At 36.4% G+C, this 17,805-nt stretch overlaps 1 protein-coding gene across 4 annotated transcripts in view; it reads left to right on the top strand.

Annotated features, from left to right (window-relative positions):
- LOC113515349 (histidine decarboxylase) overlaps positions 1-17,805 on the top strand; it is a 37,254-nt gene that overhangs the window by 6,957 nt on the left and 12,492 nt on the right. For all 4 annotated transcript variants that reach the window (XM_031914493.2, XM_031914492.2, XM_031914495.2 and 1 more), the window contains exons 2-9: positions 2,357-2,411; positions 6,396-6,568; positions 8,251-8,364; positions 9,053-9,175; positions 10,456-10,624; positions 11,113-11,222; positions 16,431-16,570; positions 16,997-17,086. In XM_031914493.2, coding sequence (XP_031770353.1) covers positions 2,384-2,411; positions 6,396-6,568; positions 8,251-8,364; positions 9,053-9,175; positions 10,456-10,624; positions 11,113-11,222; positions 16,431-16,570; positions 16,997-17,086 — 947 coding nt within the window. In that variant the 5' untranslated portion in view covers positions 2,357-2,383. The remainder of the gene's footprint in view (positions 1-2,356; positions 2,412-6,395; positions 6,569-8,250; positions 8,365-9,052; positions 9,176-10,455; positions 10,625-11,112; positions 11,223-16,430; positions 16,571-16,996; positions 17,087-17,805) is intronic.

Here is a 17,805-nt window from a genome sequence, read left to right as displayed (position 1 = left end):
ATTATAAGCTATTAGAATTATAATAAAGATACAATTGTGTGACTATGTGTGTGTTTGTGTGCGTGCGTGCGTGCGTGGATGCGTGCTTGCGTGCGTGAGTGCGTGCATGCGTGCGTAAATTAAGCAACTTCTAAAACCGAAAGGTTCATATATTCTTTACTATTCATTTCCCAGTAGCTTCGCCCGTGTATATCAATATATTAAAGTATCCTATATATATTCTTTATTGCACCTATTTACCAAGTTAGTGTGTCTTAACTGGATTATATCTACCCGTATTTTTTTTTATACAACTTAGAATGTCCAACAAGCTGACGGCCCACCTGATGGAAAGTGGTAACCGTCGCCTATAGACATGAGCAGTACCATCGACATAACAGTATAGGATTCATATGGGACGTATGATTGCTACCTCAGTGGTATAAAAAAAAAATCATTAAAATTCAGTAGTTTTATCATGAAAGAGTAATAAACAATCATCTATCCATCCATTTTGCATTTATAATATTTAATAACACTCGCTTTTACCTCCGTATTTGTCTGCGTTACCAGGATTAAAAGACTGAGTCTTTTTTCATCGTATACACTTAGTACGTGTATACCGAATTTCGTAGTGATCGGTTTAGGCGTTAAAGCGTTAAATAGTGACAAACAAACAGACTCACTTTCACATTTATAATATTAGTTTTACTACACGTGTATGTGTAGAAAGATAAAACAGTTGTAAATAGTGCGTGTAGTAAGTTTAGATACATAGTTAATTTTTAACTAATTAGTTACTAATTTTATTGAACGATAATCAGTTTTGTAATCATTCGCTTTTATTAACCGTGTTATTTTATTTTTGTCACGTTCTAAGTTTTGCGGTACACGTGTAGATTTTGCTCCACAACATGACTCCAATCGTGGCAAAACCACTTATTTATTATCAAAATTATTACCAAACCACTAGACCGACTTTGATGAAATTTATATAGGATTAATTAGAATATATATGCTTTTGGATAAAAAATGGACTTTCCATATCGGTTTATAATTGACGGAGTTTTGAGGTTACAAACCGAAAAGAGCCGAATAGATTCCCTTCTTTTTTTGAAGTCAGTTATAGCGTATAGAAAAATAACATATGAAATGAAAAATTAAATACAGCTAGTAGTTCCAGAGATTAGCACGTATAAACAAACGAAATTTCATTATTATTAATATAGTAATTGAATTATTTTTTTATTAGCAAATAAAAAATAATTTACAATAATTACAGAGGCGCAATGAACAAGTATTTAATAATAATAATAATTAGAAAATCAATTCAATTCAGCTACAAAACATAACAATATTAAAGATATACATTATATAGTTATACATTAAAATAATAATTATGTGGTAGCAGCTGAAACGGTCACCACTCAGCGTAAGCTGCAGCGTGGTCCTGCAGCGCTGCACTTTTGCTTTTCAGTGTGCCCCCACTCGATAGGTAGCACTCGAGAAACAGGATTAAAGCTATTGTATAATACACTATTTCAAATATATCGTGAATAGATAGATTAGATAGATAGATAGATAATTTATTTGTATTACTTACAGCACACAAATAACAACAGACGTACACAGTAAAAAGAGATAAAATGATGCTTCTACAAAAAAAAAAATGCAAAATATATAAAACAAGTAACATTGTTTTCTTTCATGTGTGTGCCATAGTAACATAAAATGGACACAACTCAGTTTATTGTTTTGCCCTCAAAAGAGCAAAACACTGATATTCTGCTGTGGCCAAGAACCAGTTGAGACGTAGAGTGGACGATTTTTACGTATAGTCGAATAGACGATTTTGCTCTGCAATAAAATAGCGACTCAACTCGTGACAATCTGTTTTGCTCTGCAATAAGGATTTGTCACAAATGAAATAGATAAATGTATATATTTTTGACTGTACTGATACCAACTCGATTATTTGGAAAGTAACAGAGCTATAAACCAGAGGGAGACTTTGTACAAAAGTCGTTTGCTTAGGCACCTCTGTCCCATTCGTGATTCTACCGTGAAGCAGTTGTGTTTGCATGGCTGTGTTTCGGTTTGAAGGGTGGGATATGGCAGTGAATTTACAGGATATAGAGGAATAACACATGAGTCCTCAGGAATGGCAACGTATAGGGGGTATCATGGGCGAAACAGTATACTCTGTTATGTCCATGGTACTGCTCATGTCTATAGGCGACGGTTACCACTTTCCATCAGGTGGACCGTCAGCTTGTTTGCCGTTCTAAGTTGCATAAAAAAGAAAAAAAAAAGAAAATTAGATGAATAAAGAACAACCACAATTTTGGAAATCTTTAAAAATATATTCTTCTTTCAGAACGCAGCGGGAGTTTTGTCGAAGAAGATGGAACACGCGGAGTTCAGGGTAAAAGGTAAGATTTTATTTTTAGGGTTCCGTACCACAAAAGGAAAAATGGAACTATTGTATGCATTCGGCAATTGATTTTTATTAATATATATAGATATACATATATAGAAAGTCGGCGTGTGGTCCCGGCGTAGAATAGGTCACCACTTCCTTTCCCGTGAGTGTCGAGTAAGTGACTAAGGGAGAGTGAGGGATGGGCAGCAGCGTCATTCTTAAATATCCTATCTAGCCTAACTGCGGCTGCCAGGGGGGACAGGGATTGTAAATAGTGAGATCCAACAGACCCATTGCTAGCAATATATCCAAGCAGGTCGACCTCCTCGCGGTTCTCCCTGGAAACTATCATGGTCAATTCCTGATGAATTCATCATGATGGGCTAACTGGCCTGCTTTCATTCTCATCTATCACCCTTCACTGGTGCTCCGCCAGCGTATCCCGTTAGCGCAGGCGGGGTTACCATACCATTTTCACCCGTCAAAAAAAAATTATCTTAATGTATTATTTAATAAATAAAATAAATATTTACGCATTAAAAGATGCAAGCAATGATGTAAATTTAGAAGACAAAATAAATATAGGTTTTATACGGTATATTACACAACGCCACCTAGTTGCAAACTAAGCAGAGTTTATTCTATACTAGTAAGAAAGAAGACAAAAGATCACGCCTCTCACAAACAAGAGTAGAGCTTCGAATCCGGTTTTTTTTTAATAATAATAATAATTCGTGGATGTCACCATACCGCATGACGAGAACCTCGTGAAAGCCGAAACCGAGAAAAAAAGAAAATATCTCGACTTGGCTCACGAGGTGACCGAAATGTGGGGGTGACGTCCACCGAAATCATTCCAATCGTTTTGTCGATGAACGATCTTATCCCAACCAGTCTGGAACAACATCTCAGACGGTTGGGATTCCGGAGCGGCTCACTCCCGGGAAACATGCAGAAAGCGGTGCTCTTAGATTCTGCCCGCATTGTGTGCCGGTTTCTCTCCCTGGGGCTCTGAACCCCGGCCGACTGTGCTTCTGGCGGGGGTTAATTTGCCATCTCCTCTCCTTAAGAGAGATGTAAATTTTCTAAAAATTAAATAAATATGTAACTAATTGTGTGTGTCCATTATTAATTATTATTCAATATATATATATATATATATATATATATATATATATATATATATATACGTATTAATAATATATATAATTATAAAATATATATATAAATATATATATATATATATATATAATATATATAATTTTATTTTATATTCCGATCACGTAGCGATATTCTAATTCTAGTACTAATTGCATTTAGATAATTATTAACGATTGAGAATTATAATGTCAAAGAATTAAAAATAAATAAATTAAATATAGATTAATAATCGCATTATTTATTCCTGTTTTACGTGTGATTTGCCTTGACCTAAATACTAAATAGTATATTTATATATTTATGTTTATGTATTTATTATTTATTTTTTATAAATACATATAATAAATTCGTAACTGGTCATTTTCTGTACATGGAAGATGCGTTGCCATTCCTGAGGAGTCAGGTGTTATTCCTCTGTACATTGTAAATTCATTGCCATATCCCACCCTTCAAACCGAAACACAGTCATGCAAACACAACTGCTTCACGGTAGAAACATGAGTGGGACAGAGGTGCCCAAGTAGGGCGTTAGTTAATATTTATTTCATCCATGCGAGTCCAGGTTATATCACTAGTAATTCAATCAATGAATATACAACTCCTATATCCCAGGGGGGAAGGGATTATTATGCGGACTACTAGTCCCATTGCTAGCAATATACCCTGTCAGGTCGACCTCCACGAGGCCTCCCCTAGAAACCATCATGCTGAATTCCATTTGTATACGTAACGATGGGCTAACTGACCTGCCTTTTCATTTCCACCTATCATTCCTCACTGGTGCCCCGCCAGCGTATACCGTTAGCGCAGACAAGGTCACTATTCCATTATAACCCATAAAAAAATCTCCTATATCCTTTACATATATCACAATAACATTACACCCCTTCCATCGACGCAGTTGAGCAACAGTATCCTTAACATTATCCGATGCAATAAAATGAGATCAACACATTTGTACATCGAAGTCTATATTAAATCGTTTGTTTGTTTATACACTATTTATTGGGTCATTGGATTTACAATATAGCTGGATTTACATGTGATATCTCGATTCGATCTATTGTATACTGAGTCTGATGAACAAACCGATGTATTTTATGTATGTATGTATACATACATACATATCTGTCACGCCTGTCTCCCATTAGGGTAGGCAGAAACAATGGAACGCCAAATGCTCAATCAATCAATCAATTTTTTCATACACGCTCGCCGATTACGGGTACTTTTAATTTGAAAATTATATATATATATATATATATATATATATATATATATATATATATATATATATATATATATATATATGGACAGCAGCGTCCGTTTTAAAACATCTCTAAAGTGTAACTGCGGTATAAAGAACCTGTCAAATAGAAAGAAGGTAATCTTTCACTCGTCGCTTGAAAGCGTCAATGGATTTTATTTAAAATAAAAACCCGTGCAAAACCAGGGAGGGTGACTAGTTATAACTTTATAAATAAAAAAGACTTGTTAACTTGCTCAAACACATTCCGCAATCGAATTAAACATTGTTCACTGCCTTTGTTGAAGTAGCAATCGACTGTGCCCACAAAAGGATTGAAAGAAACTAAATGCACTTGTGGTCGTATAAGAATGCGTTTAATTTGAATCGACTTAGAACATTTTTTTTATACAACTTAGAATGGTAAACAAGCTGACGGCCCACCTGATGGTAAGTGGTAACCGTCGTCTATACACATGAACAGTACCATGGACATAACAGAGTATGCTGTTTCGCCTATGATACCCCCCATGCCTTACCATTCTTGAGGACTTAGGTGTTATTCCTCTGTACCCTGTAAATTCCTGCCCTTCAAACCGAAATACAGCCATGCAAATACAACTGCTTCACGGTAGAAACACGAATGGTACAGAGGTACCCAAGCTAACGACTTTTGTACAAAGTTTCCCTCTGGTACATTTATTATGTACTAACAAATTGCCACCTCTTCGCATAGTTTTGAAAATTAAATATAGCCCATCATCATTATATCAGGTTTTTTTTTTAATGGGTGATAATGGAATGGTAACCCCGCCTGCGCTATTGGTATACACCGGTGCCCAGTGAGAGGTGATAGGTGAGGATGAAAACGGGTCAGTTAGCCCATCGTGACGAATTCCACTAGAATTAACCACGATGGATTCCAGGGGGATCCACGTGGAGGTCGACCTGATAGGGAGTATTGCTTGCAATGGATCAGGTAGACTCTTTTACTAACAATCCCTTAGTCAGGCGTTAACTGTCCATTGTTGATCATAGGCCTTCTCCTATTTGAGAGGTTTTGCCAGTGGTTGCCACGCTTGGCAGGCGGATTGGCAACCGCAGTTAGGCTTTGGTGATGTTTTCAGAGGAACGCTGCTGCCTATCCTTCAATCATTAAGTTCCCTTAGTCGTCTCTTACGATACTCACTGGAAAGGAAGGGGTGGCCCATTCTAAGCCGAGACTATATGTAGATTATATCATAGTTTTTATAGTTAAACGTAGATGACATTTGAATTTGTATTGTATATTTAAGTAAATAATAATCAAAACTGGTCGTGTGGTCCTGGCATAGAATAGGCCACCCCTTCCTTTCCAGTGAGTATCGTATTCCCGTGGATGTCGTAAGAGGCGATTAAGGGATAACGAAAGAGCGCCTTTCTTAAAACATCTTTGAAGTCTAACTGCGGTTGCCAATTTACCTGCCAAGCGTGGCAACTACTGGCAAAACCCCACAAAAGCGAGGCTTTTGTTCAGGTTGACGAATAGTCAAAATTACGTATAGGTAATTAATTTAATTGATGTTAAATTAATCAATTTTCTTTCAGCTAAAGAAATGGTGGACTACATAGCCGACTATCTGGAGAACATTCGAGAGCGTCGCGTCTACCCTGGCGTCCAGCCGGGCTACCTCCATAAGCTGTTACCGACTGAGGCTCCGCAGCAGCCTGAGAAGTGGGATGACATCTTTAAAGATGTCGAAGAGCATATAATGCCGGGGGTACGTGTGTCATATTCATTCAGAGTGATCTGCAGGGGAGGGGGTGGGATTGTTAGTAATGGGCATTAGTAACTAACTGACGGGGCAATAGAGAAAGATGACGGGTGAGAATGAAAAGGCAGGTCAGTTAGCCCATCATGATCAATACACCTGGGATTCAGCATTCAATAGCAGATTTTTACCATTCTTTAAAAAAATCGAATACTCATTCGAGTTTTAGAACTCTGACGAATACTCGACCATGACGACATTGATGGTTAGGAGTTCCACGTACCACTTTATCTTCCAACGGTCGCGGGTTCGATCCTCGCACAATATTTAATTATTTGTACAAATAACTTTATTGACCAAAAGAAATAATGTTACAAAAGGCGTACTTAATGCTAGTAGCATTCTCTACCAGTCAACCTCTGGGATGAACAGTGAATCACGTACGCTGTACTTCATTATTGGGATAGGTAAAAGTAATATACTGGTAACTGGACCTTATCAATGATATCAATATTATATATTAATATAATAATATATTATTTATTGTATAATATATAAAATACAAAAAGAATCGATATAATCCATACACCAGTTTTTATATTAGACTTCTGAGAACACAACTGTTTTTACTCAAAAGAATGAATGGCTTAAAATTTTTTTTTTATGCAACTTAGAATGGCAAACAAGCTGACGGTCCACCTGATGAAAAGTGGCAATTGTTGCCAATAGACATGAGCAGTACCATGAACATAACAAAAAGTATACTGTTTCGCCCATGATACCTCTCATGCGTTGCCATTCCTGAAGATTTAGGTGTTATTCCTCTGTACCTTGTAAATTCACTACCTAAACTGACCCTTTAAACCGAAACACAGCAGTGCAAACGATTGTGTCACTGTAGAAACACGAATGGAACAGAGGTGCTCAAGCAAACGACTTTTGTACAAAATCTCCCTCTGGTAATTTTCTAAAAAGCCCTTGATCAGGAATTTTGAATGATTTAATCCTGGCAACAAGAGCCAATTATTAACAGTTTTTTTTTATACAATTTAGAATGGCAAACAAGCTGACGGTCCACCTGATGAAAAGTGGTAATCGTCGCCAATAGACATGAGCAGTACCATAAACATAACAAAAAGTATACTGTTTCGCCCATGATACCTCTCATGCGTTGCCATTCCTGAGGACTTAGGTGTTATTCCTCTGTACCTTGTAAATTCACTACCTAAACTGACCCTTTAAACCGAAACACAGCCATGCAAACACAACTGTTTCACGGTAGAAACAAGAATAGAACAGAGGTGCCCAAGCCAATAATTTTCGTACAAACTCTCCCTCTGGTAATTTTCTAAAAACCCCTTAATCAGGGCTCATGAATGATTTAATCCTGGCAATAGGAGCCAGATATTAACTATTTTATTACATTAGTAAGATGGTACTGAATTTCGTATTGATGGTATTACGGAGCGGTGGACTGTGATGAGGTGATGAAATGATGTAGACACGGAATTTAGTAGCGAAATATATGTATTGAACAGCGAGCAAGGAACAATAATGATATGTCAAAAAATATAAAATTGAAATTACAAATAATAAGAATATTCTAAAAGTAAATGTATATAAAAAAGTATAATAACGTCTAAAGAGTTTGCATCGGCCGGTCGCCAATAGATGGTATATATCTTTAACAGTTGGTCCACTGGCAGAGCCCCCATATGCACGCTTACTTCCCAGCCCTGACTTCATACCCGTCTATCATGGGAGACATGCTTTCCAGCGCCCTCAATGTACTCTGCTTCACTTGGGTAAGACCTTCCTATAATTTTTATTGCTAGCTTTTACCGGTAACATGTATGCTTGGATTTCGAACCAATGAAATCGGCAATACGTACGTGACACTTCTAGTGTTGCAGGCATCCACAGTGACCGTTTACCATCAGACAGGTTGTATGCTTGTTTATCACTTTTGTGGTATAAAAGAAATTCATTTATTTAATTTTAATTTAATTTATTTATTTTGTAATACATAGGTAGATAATAATGGATGGCAAAACAAGATAAGTCCTCTATAATCGACATCATACATCGAGGTATACAAATTTACAAACATACATAAAAGAAGAAAACAAATGAAATACGATAATATCATTTAAAGTATAAAAAGTTAAATAAATATAAAATTGTGTTCCACAAAAAAAAAGTACAACCGAAATGAAAACTTCTTTCTGAAGTCAGTTAAAAACGATTTCAGTTTATGCAAGTTTTCCAGTTATTTTGATTCTAAATATAAATCTCTTAGATTTAAACTATTAAACCGATTTTGATAAAAATCCTATGGGGCCAATCCGAATGTACCTTCAGATAAAAAACGAATTATCCAGATCGGTTTACAAATGGCGGAGTTCTAAGGTAACGGATTGAGCACCTCTTCCATTTTTGAAGTCCTTCGAAAATTATATTAAAATAGAACTAAAAGGAACGCTTCCGTTGCAGGCGTCGTCGCCAGCTGGTACAGAATTAGAGACCATTGCCATGAACTGGCTCGGCAAGCTACTGGGCCTTCCTGACTGCTTCCTCAACGAGAAGAACGATAGTCCGGGCGGTGGAGTCATTCAGGTATGTCTTTGAACATCACTGCCAAATCTAGGTGAAGCATATATATCGGAACGGTCAAACACAAATTTTTAAAACAAACAGTTTTTTAATTAAGCACAGCTCATATCAGCATTATCACCGTCTGGAATAAAATCTCTGTAGACCTACGCAGATCACCGAATAACACCTGAGATCTCAGAAATGGCAACGCATGGGGGGTATCATGGGCGAAACAGTACACTCTGTTATGTCCATGGTACTGCTCATGTCTATAGGCGACGGTTACCACTTTCTATCAGGTGGGCCGTCAGCTTGTTTGCCATTCTAAGTTGTATAAAAAAAAAACCTAAATTAATACCTATACCTGTGGATGTCAATAAGGGTTTGTTCAAATATTCTAAATAGATATATGATTTTTTTTAAATCAATAAACTCATATTATAAGATATCAACTTTAAAAACCTTTTCACCAATAGAAAACATTGTCAGCGGGTATTATGGGCTGTATTTAATTAATATAATAAATAAATAAATGCATAGCTGAGGCTAGTCGTTGGTTATTGATATTTTTATATAAATTCCACCTTCTTATTAATAGATCCTTCGTTGATTTTTCACAATAACCGTTAGCGGTCCATTAATTTGCTTTCAAACTGTACAGCAAAGTAATCATATCGCGCTATGGTATCTTCGAGGACTTTTATCTGAATTCATCATTAACGTCCAGTCACCCAGACCGGCTGTCGTTGTTTTTGGTAGTATAATTAAATATTAAAATGTGTTGACACAATAAATTAGAATTAAATAATTTAACTACCAGAGGGAGATTTTTGTACAAAAGTCATTTGCTTGGGTACCTCTGTCCTATTCGTGTTTCTACCGTGAAGCAGTTGTGTTTGCATGGCTGTGTTTCGGTTTGAAGGGTGGGATATAGCAGCAAATTTACAGGGTACAGAGGTATAACAGAGTCCTCAGGAATGGCAACGCATGGGAGGTATCGTGGGCGAAACAGTATACTCTGTTATGTCCATGGTACTGCTCATGTCTATAGGTGACGGTTACCACTTTCCATCAGGTGGGTGGTGTGGCCTGTTTGCTATTCTAAGTTGCATAAAAAAAAGAAACAAGTTAAATTTGAAAATATTAGCATTTAACCTTTTTAATTGAGTAAAAACTGAATATTTATTCTTTTTTCTTATAATTTGCCTATCTATCGTCGTTAAACGTAATTTAAAACTCAAGAATACTACTGATTATATATATTTTTTAATTGTTTTTAAGGGAGATTTTTTTTCATTCAGACGACAGCGAGTGAAGCAACGCTTGTTAGTTTGCTAGCAGCTCGCACCAGGGCACTCATGGAGCTTGCCAAGTTGAACCCTGAGCTCCAGTCATCGGAACTGCTCGGCCACCTGATCTGCTACTGTTCTGATCAGGCCCACTCCTCAGTTGAGAAGGCGGGATTGATTGGTGAGTTTTGTTGTTTTAATTATTTATGTAACTTCTAAATTTGTTTCTTTCAGCTCTGAACCGATTTTCATGACTATTTTTGAGAACTATAGGGTTTAATCTCACGGTGGTCCTATACTAATTATATGATTATACAACTTTTTGTTTGACTTTGCAAAGTAGAAAACTGATTTTTTAAAAGCGATTTTACGAAATAGATATTTCAATATAAGATGTCCATGAAATAATATACGAGGATAAACACACACCGTTTAAAAACAAATTTTTTTATTTATATATTTATTTATTTAAAGGATCACCAACATAAGATACAGCAAAACATTTCAATACAATACACTTTATTATACACATACACTATATTAGATCTAACTGTTCTTATATATAGAGGCAATCACAGCATGCTTCGTGTTAGATAAACATTAAAATGGAATTAAATTAAATAATTTGATAATGTAATTTTAGATAAATATCTATTCCATTTCAACCAGGTCTGGTCAGGATGAGATACATCGAATCTGACGAGAACCAGAGCATGCGCGGGGCTCAACTGGAGGAAGCCATCATCAGCGACAAGGCTAAAGGCCTGGTGCCGTTTTGGGTAAGTTTCCTATTAGTTTTTTTTTATACTATTAAGTTTGCAAACATGCTTACGGCCATTTGATGGTAAACGGTCACTGTAGCCTCTGGATACTTGTAATTCTAACGATTACACGCGTCTTGTTGTCCCTTAAGAAAATTTATTACGCCCTTTTTAAAGAAATTAATGCTGCAGTCTCTAAGGATAATCTCAGCTTGACTGTCTACCGTGAAACACAAAAGGGAGGGGGGGAGGGATTATTAGTATTAGGTTCTAACAGTGCATTGCTGATTGTTAGTAATGGAGACTGAGAATCCCATTGCTAGCAATATACCCAACCAGGTCGACCTCCTCGCGGTTCTCCCTGGAAATCTATCATGGTTAATTCCTGATGAGTTCATCATGATGGGCTAACTGGCCTGTTTTCATTCTCATTTATCACCCTTCACTGGTGCTCCGTCAGCGTATCCCGTTAGCGCAGGCGGGGTTACCATACCATTTCCACCCATAAAAAAAAAACAGTCCATTGCTAACAATACACCATGTCAGGTCGACCTCCACGCCGTTCCTCCTGAAAACCATTGTGATTAGTCTTAGATTAGGTAACCATCGCCTATAGACATGAGCAGTACCAAGGACATAACAGAGTATACTATTTCGCCCAAGATACACCCCATGCGTTGCCATTCCTGAGGACTCAGATGTTATTCCTCTGTACCCAGTAAATTTACGCCATATCTCACCCTTCAAACCGAAACACAGTCATGCAAACACAACTGCTTCACGGTTAAAAATTTAAATGAAGCAGACGACTTTTGTACAAACTTTTTAATCTTATCAATTAATTTTCCGATGGACATTTAAATTTGGACTTTTGTTGCAAACTCTTTCGTTTATTATGAATTTTATTTTTTTATTTTTTTATACTTTTAACGGCTATAAGGGCAGAAAAAGACTTAAAAATAGGTACATGTATGTAAAAGACAAGGATGAAGAGAGTAAATGATATGGCCAGAATGGAAGTGAACGCGGAAAAGGCTGAATAGAGAAGAATGGAAGAAAAAAAAAATATTACGCTGACCCCAAATAAATAATTTGTGTGATGATTTTTAAAACTCTTTTATTATTTAGTTCGCTGTCTTAATCTTTGTGTACTTTCGTTGTTTCTTGAGTTGTTGTTTTTTTTTTTAACTCCATTGTTTCATTATAAAAAATATATACAGCATACAGTCCATAGTATCGTCCACGACTTTAACATCCATGTTTTTGACCAGCAAAAAAGAAAAAAATAAAATTGCATTATTATAGTATAAAATTAATTCGAGAAATCCTTCATAATTCTCTTGTGGCCAATGGAAAATATATTTAAAACCACTCCAATTAGTATCCGCGGAAAGATCTGATGTTTCCATTTTAAAATGGCCTCACAGTTGTTGTATTCCCTGTGAGACCAATTTGTTTTAGAGATTAGGAATGTCAGGAATTGGGGCATGGTCTAAGTGAAAAGCGGTGGGCGGAGTAAGATTGTTTATACTTAATTGGGTCGAGCTTGAAATACGAGTTTATATCAGTAAATATTATTAGTTAGATAGATAATTTATTTACATTACTTACAACACACAAATTACAATAAAAAAAAACACATAATACACAGTAAAAGAGATAAAAGAATGAAAATAAAAAAAAGCACAAAACAAAAAAAAAAAACAAAATATATAAACTAACAATTTCCTTTCTTTCCTTTCCTTCATGCGTGTGCCATAGTAACACAAAATGGTCACAACTCAGTTTATTGCTTCGTCATTAAAAGAGCCCTATTGTAGATATTGTTTTACTCTCTACTGACCTCTTATGCTACTGAGCTTGTAAATTAATCGAAATAGAAAAAAAGAGAACACTTGTCGCAAAACGTGCGTGGACGAAATTACAGTTGGAGATTGAAGGCTAATATGGCTAGTTGCAAAACTTCTGATAATAATTGATGTCAGTCAATCTTCGAGTGTTGGCAGTCATGCACATACTAATGATACCAGAAATAAACCAATATATAAAATTAAACAAAATAATGCTAATTAAGTAACCATTTCAAACAATATAAGTCTTACTTAAATAAAGTTTATTTTGATTTGATTTGATTACTATTGCTTATTTGTTTATTTATTGAACCTAAACAATAATGCAAATAATTTGTAAGATTTAATTGTAAACTTACGGACTTTGTTTATATTTAGCTATCTTCAGTAAATAATTTAATTAACTTATTTATTTTATTTAACCTCATTCATTAGAGTGATTATAGCAAATTGGTTGTCATTATTCGCTATCAGACTACTAAATCCATGTTCCTATAACTTGGGCCAGATCTTATCTAGTTTAATAACTCTCTATAACTGGAGCTCTCTATAACTTTTTTAAAGTTGATATTTTACTAATAATGATACATATCCATCTATACATGTATATTTCTCATGTAACAACGGAACGATGGTTATTGTTTCACATGGGTTTTTATTTTTGTATCGAAACAAGAGAGATAAAGATAAATTTTCGACCGACTTCAAAACAAGAAGAAATTCTAATTTCGACTTCTAATCTTACATTATATAGATAGAGTACCTCTATACAAATCATTATCATATCGGTCGTTAAGTGTTCACTGCTGAACATAGGCCTCCCTCATAAAGGGGGTCTTGTCAGTATTTGCCACGCTTTTTAGTCGGGTTGGCAAGCGTAGGTAGACTTTTAGTCATGTTTCAAAAGAGGCTGCTACTCATCCCTCTATTGTTAAGTTTCCTTAGTCACCTCTTATGACATTCACGGGAAAGGAAAGGGTGGCCCATTTTATACTTACAGTATTTACCAGAGGGAGATTTTGTTTGCACGGCTGTGTTTCGGTTTGAAGGGTGGGATATGGCGTGAATTTACAGGGTACAGAGGAATAACACCTGAGTCCTCAGGAATGGCAACGCATGGGGGTATCATGGGCGAAATAGTATACTCTGTTATGTCCATGGCACTGCTCATGTCTATAGGCGACGGTTATCACTTTCCATAAGGAGGGCCGTCAGCTAAGTTGCCATTCTAAGTTGTATAAAAAAAGCATACAAATTACAATACAAACATACACATAATACACAGTAAAAGAGATAAAAGTATGAAAAACAAAAAAAAAAAGCAACATAAAAACCAAAAAGAAAAATATATAAAACAACAATTTCTTTTTTTTCATGCGTGTGCCATAGTAACACAAAATGGTCACAACTCAGTTTATTGCTTTGCTTTCAAAAGAGCAAAACACTGATATTCTGTTGTGGCCACATATTATATTAGAAAAAAATAGTCTTTCTTTTTATACGACTTAGAATGGCAAACAAGCTGACGGCCCACCTGATGGAAAGTGGTAACCGTCGCCTATAGACATGAGCAGTACCATGGACATAACAGTACACACATACTGTTTCGCCTATGATACCCCCATGCGTTGCTATTCCTGAGGACTCAGGTGTTATTCCTCTGTACCATGTAAATTCACGCTATATCCAACCCTTCAAACCGAAACACATCCATGCAAACACAATTGCTTCACGGTAGAAACGGTAAACACGGTAGTCCCCAATTTAAATTTTTAAAATTTATACGGTCTGGGAAATTTATTATCAAATTACTAAGAGATTTGAGCGCGCATTGTTTATAAAGATTTCCATTAAAAAAAATGCCAATGTCACATTTCACTAATTGAAATTTGAATTATTTTTGACACTCAGTACTCTTTCTATATTGTATGGGTTAGAGGTATATGTTGTAGGCATTTTTAGATATATGAAACATACTAGTCTCGTTTCTATGCCTATCAGTAATGCTATTAAAACCTGCATGTGATACGTCGATAGACGTGAGTTCATAAGTGGATTTTAATAGAATACGCGACCTTATATTACAATGTACATATATTAAAGATTGTTTTTGTAAGTTTTCTCTATCTGATTACACGATGTAGCTATTCTATATCTAAGACTAGTTCTTTTTTTATGCAACTTAGAATGGCGAACAAGCTGATGGCCCACCTGATGGAAAGTGGTAACCGTCGCCTATAGACATGAACAGTACCATGGACATAACAGAGTATACTGTTTCGCTCATGCTACCCCCCATGCGTTGCCATTCCTGAGGACTCGGGTGTTATTCCTATGTACCCTGTAAATTCATTGCCATATCCACTCCTTCAAACCGAAACACAGCCATGCAAACACAACTGCTTCACGGTAGAAACACGAATAGACACGATAGACCGAAGCAAATGACTTTTGTACAAAGTCTCCCTCTGGTAATTTGTTGGAAGTTGTAGAGTTTTGCTCGCCTTTGTATATTTACTTACTGCTGTTATATTAATTTATTTTTGTTATATTAATGTGTACAATAAAGTAATAAATGAATAAATATAGGTGTACCTATGAAACATCTTAACATTAAATATTTATTTATTTATATTTTTGCATTCTTTAAAATATTTCTACAGGATGGACTTAGTGACCTAATGGCATTCTCTTGGTAGAGACTGACTTGATAGAGGTTGACTGGTGTCAACCGTTACGCTAAACAGAGAAAGAGGGAGAGAGAGAGAATGGTGATGCATTGATTTAACAAAAACATTTATTTTTTAAATTAAATAAATATTTTAAGAGATAACAACATTAAATACATAATAAATGATGGAAGTAATTTTTTTGCTAAACAAACAATTATTTTTCAATCGGCTTCAAAAAGATGGAGGTTCCCCAATTCGGTTGTATTTTTTATGTATGTTACCTCATAACTCCGTCAGTTGTAAACCGATTTGGAAAATTATTTTTTTATCTGAAAGGAAATACTTACAGATTGGTCCCATAGTATCAAAATCAATAGTTTAGTTCAATAGTTTAGTTTTTATATTTAAATAACTGGTGTATGGATGGGATATGGCAAGGAAGTTACGGGGTACAGAGGAATAACACCAGAGTCCTCAGGAATAGCAACGCATGGAACGTATCATGGGCGAAACAGTATACTCTGTTATGTCTATAGGCGACGGTTACCACTTTTCATCAGGTGGGTTGTCAGCTTGTTTGCCATTCTAAGATGCATAAAAAAAAACTGAAGTCGATATTTTTTGCCAAAAACAATCTTAATAATTACATGGTATAAAAGTGTGTGAATAAAAAAAAAATATGTATTGTAAATTGTCCATTCCAGGTGTGTGCAACATTGGGAACCACGGGGTCGGTTGCCTTCGACAACCTGCGGGAGGTGGGTCAAGTGTGTGAGAAGCACTCCGCTTGGTTGCACGTGGACGCGGCATACGCTGGCAGCGCCTTCATATGTCCTGAGTACAGGTGGGTGGGAAGCTCATCGCCATTTTTCTGCTCTTATCCCAATTGTTTGGGGTTGGCAAAATGTGTTTTATTCATAGCTTGGTTTTTGTCTTGTCAACTAGGGGTGAGTAATATATAACAGTTTTTTTTATGCAACTTAGAATGGCAAACAAGCTGACGGCCCACCTGATAGAAAGTGGAAACCATCGCCTATAGACATGAGCAGTATGGACATAACAGAGTATACGGTTTCGTCCATGATACATCCCATGCGTTGCCATTCCTGAGAACTTTTGTTATTTCTCTGTACCCTGTAAATTCACTTCCATATCCTACACACACCCATGGGAAAGAATGGGATATACAGCTAGATAAAATTGCTAAAAATTATTGTTTTGGCTGTTCTTTCAAAGAAAAGTAGATTTTAATTTTTACTTAAATTTTCAGGCACTGGCTGGATGGAGTAGAATTGGCAGACTCGTTCGCGTTCAACCCTTCCAAGTGGTTGATGGTGAACTTTGACTGTACCGCCATGTGGTAAGTGTATTATTATGGGAAATTCCTCCCTCAGTGATGCAATGGCAAGAGTATTACTTACGACGACTATCTATACTATTATTAGTAAAGGGGGGGAAGGGATTGTTAGTAATGCGGACTACCAGTTTAATGCATTGGCTGGCGTATTGCTTTGCGTGATGAGGTACCGGGTTCGATTCTCGGTCAGACCAATTTAAGAAATGAGGTTATCTTAATTGGCTCGTGTGTGGGGTTTTTGGGTTGTGCCTTTGGAGGCAACGAACATCAGGCTGTTCCTCACCAAATTTCTCATAACTTATCTTGGCTTGAGAAACAGACGATTGGAGTTATTGCATGACATTTATTTTTTATCTCTTTCTCTTTACGCCAATTCTCTTGCGGGGTAGGCAGAAAGAACCGATTGCTATTGACCTCTTTCCTTATATACATCTCTTGCTTCCTGCACTTTTATAAGGTTCACCCTGGATACCATACCATATCACACCATATCAGCCGTTGACTGTCCACTGCTGAACATGAGTCTCTCTCTAATGGGGGGGTTTTGCCGGTAGTTGCCACGCTTGGCAGGCGGGCTGGCAACCGCAATTAGGCTTCGGTGAAGTTTTAAGAGAGACGCTGCTGCCCATGTCTCGATCATTAGGTTTTCTTAGTCACCTCTTACGACATCTCATGGGAAAGGAAGGGGTGGTCCATTCTATGCCGGGACTACACGTCAACGG

This window comes from Galleria mellonella, unplaced genomic scaffold, assembly GCF_026898425.1.
Source record: "Galleria mellonella isolate WM207_F2 unplaced genomic scaffold, CSIRO_AGI_GalMel_v1 utg424, whole genome shotgun sequence".
NCBI lineage: Eukaryota > Metazoa > Arthropoda > Insecta > Lepidoptera > Pyralidae > Galleria > Galleria mellonella.
The sequence above is the reverse complement of the archived record's forward strand: the minus strand, read 5'-3'. Positions and strand labels throughout refer to the sequence as shown.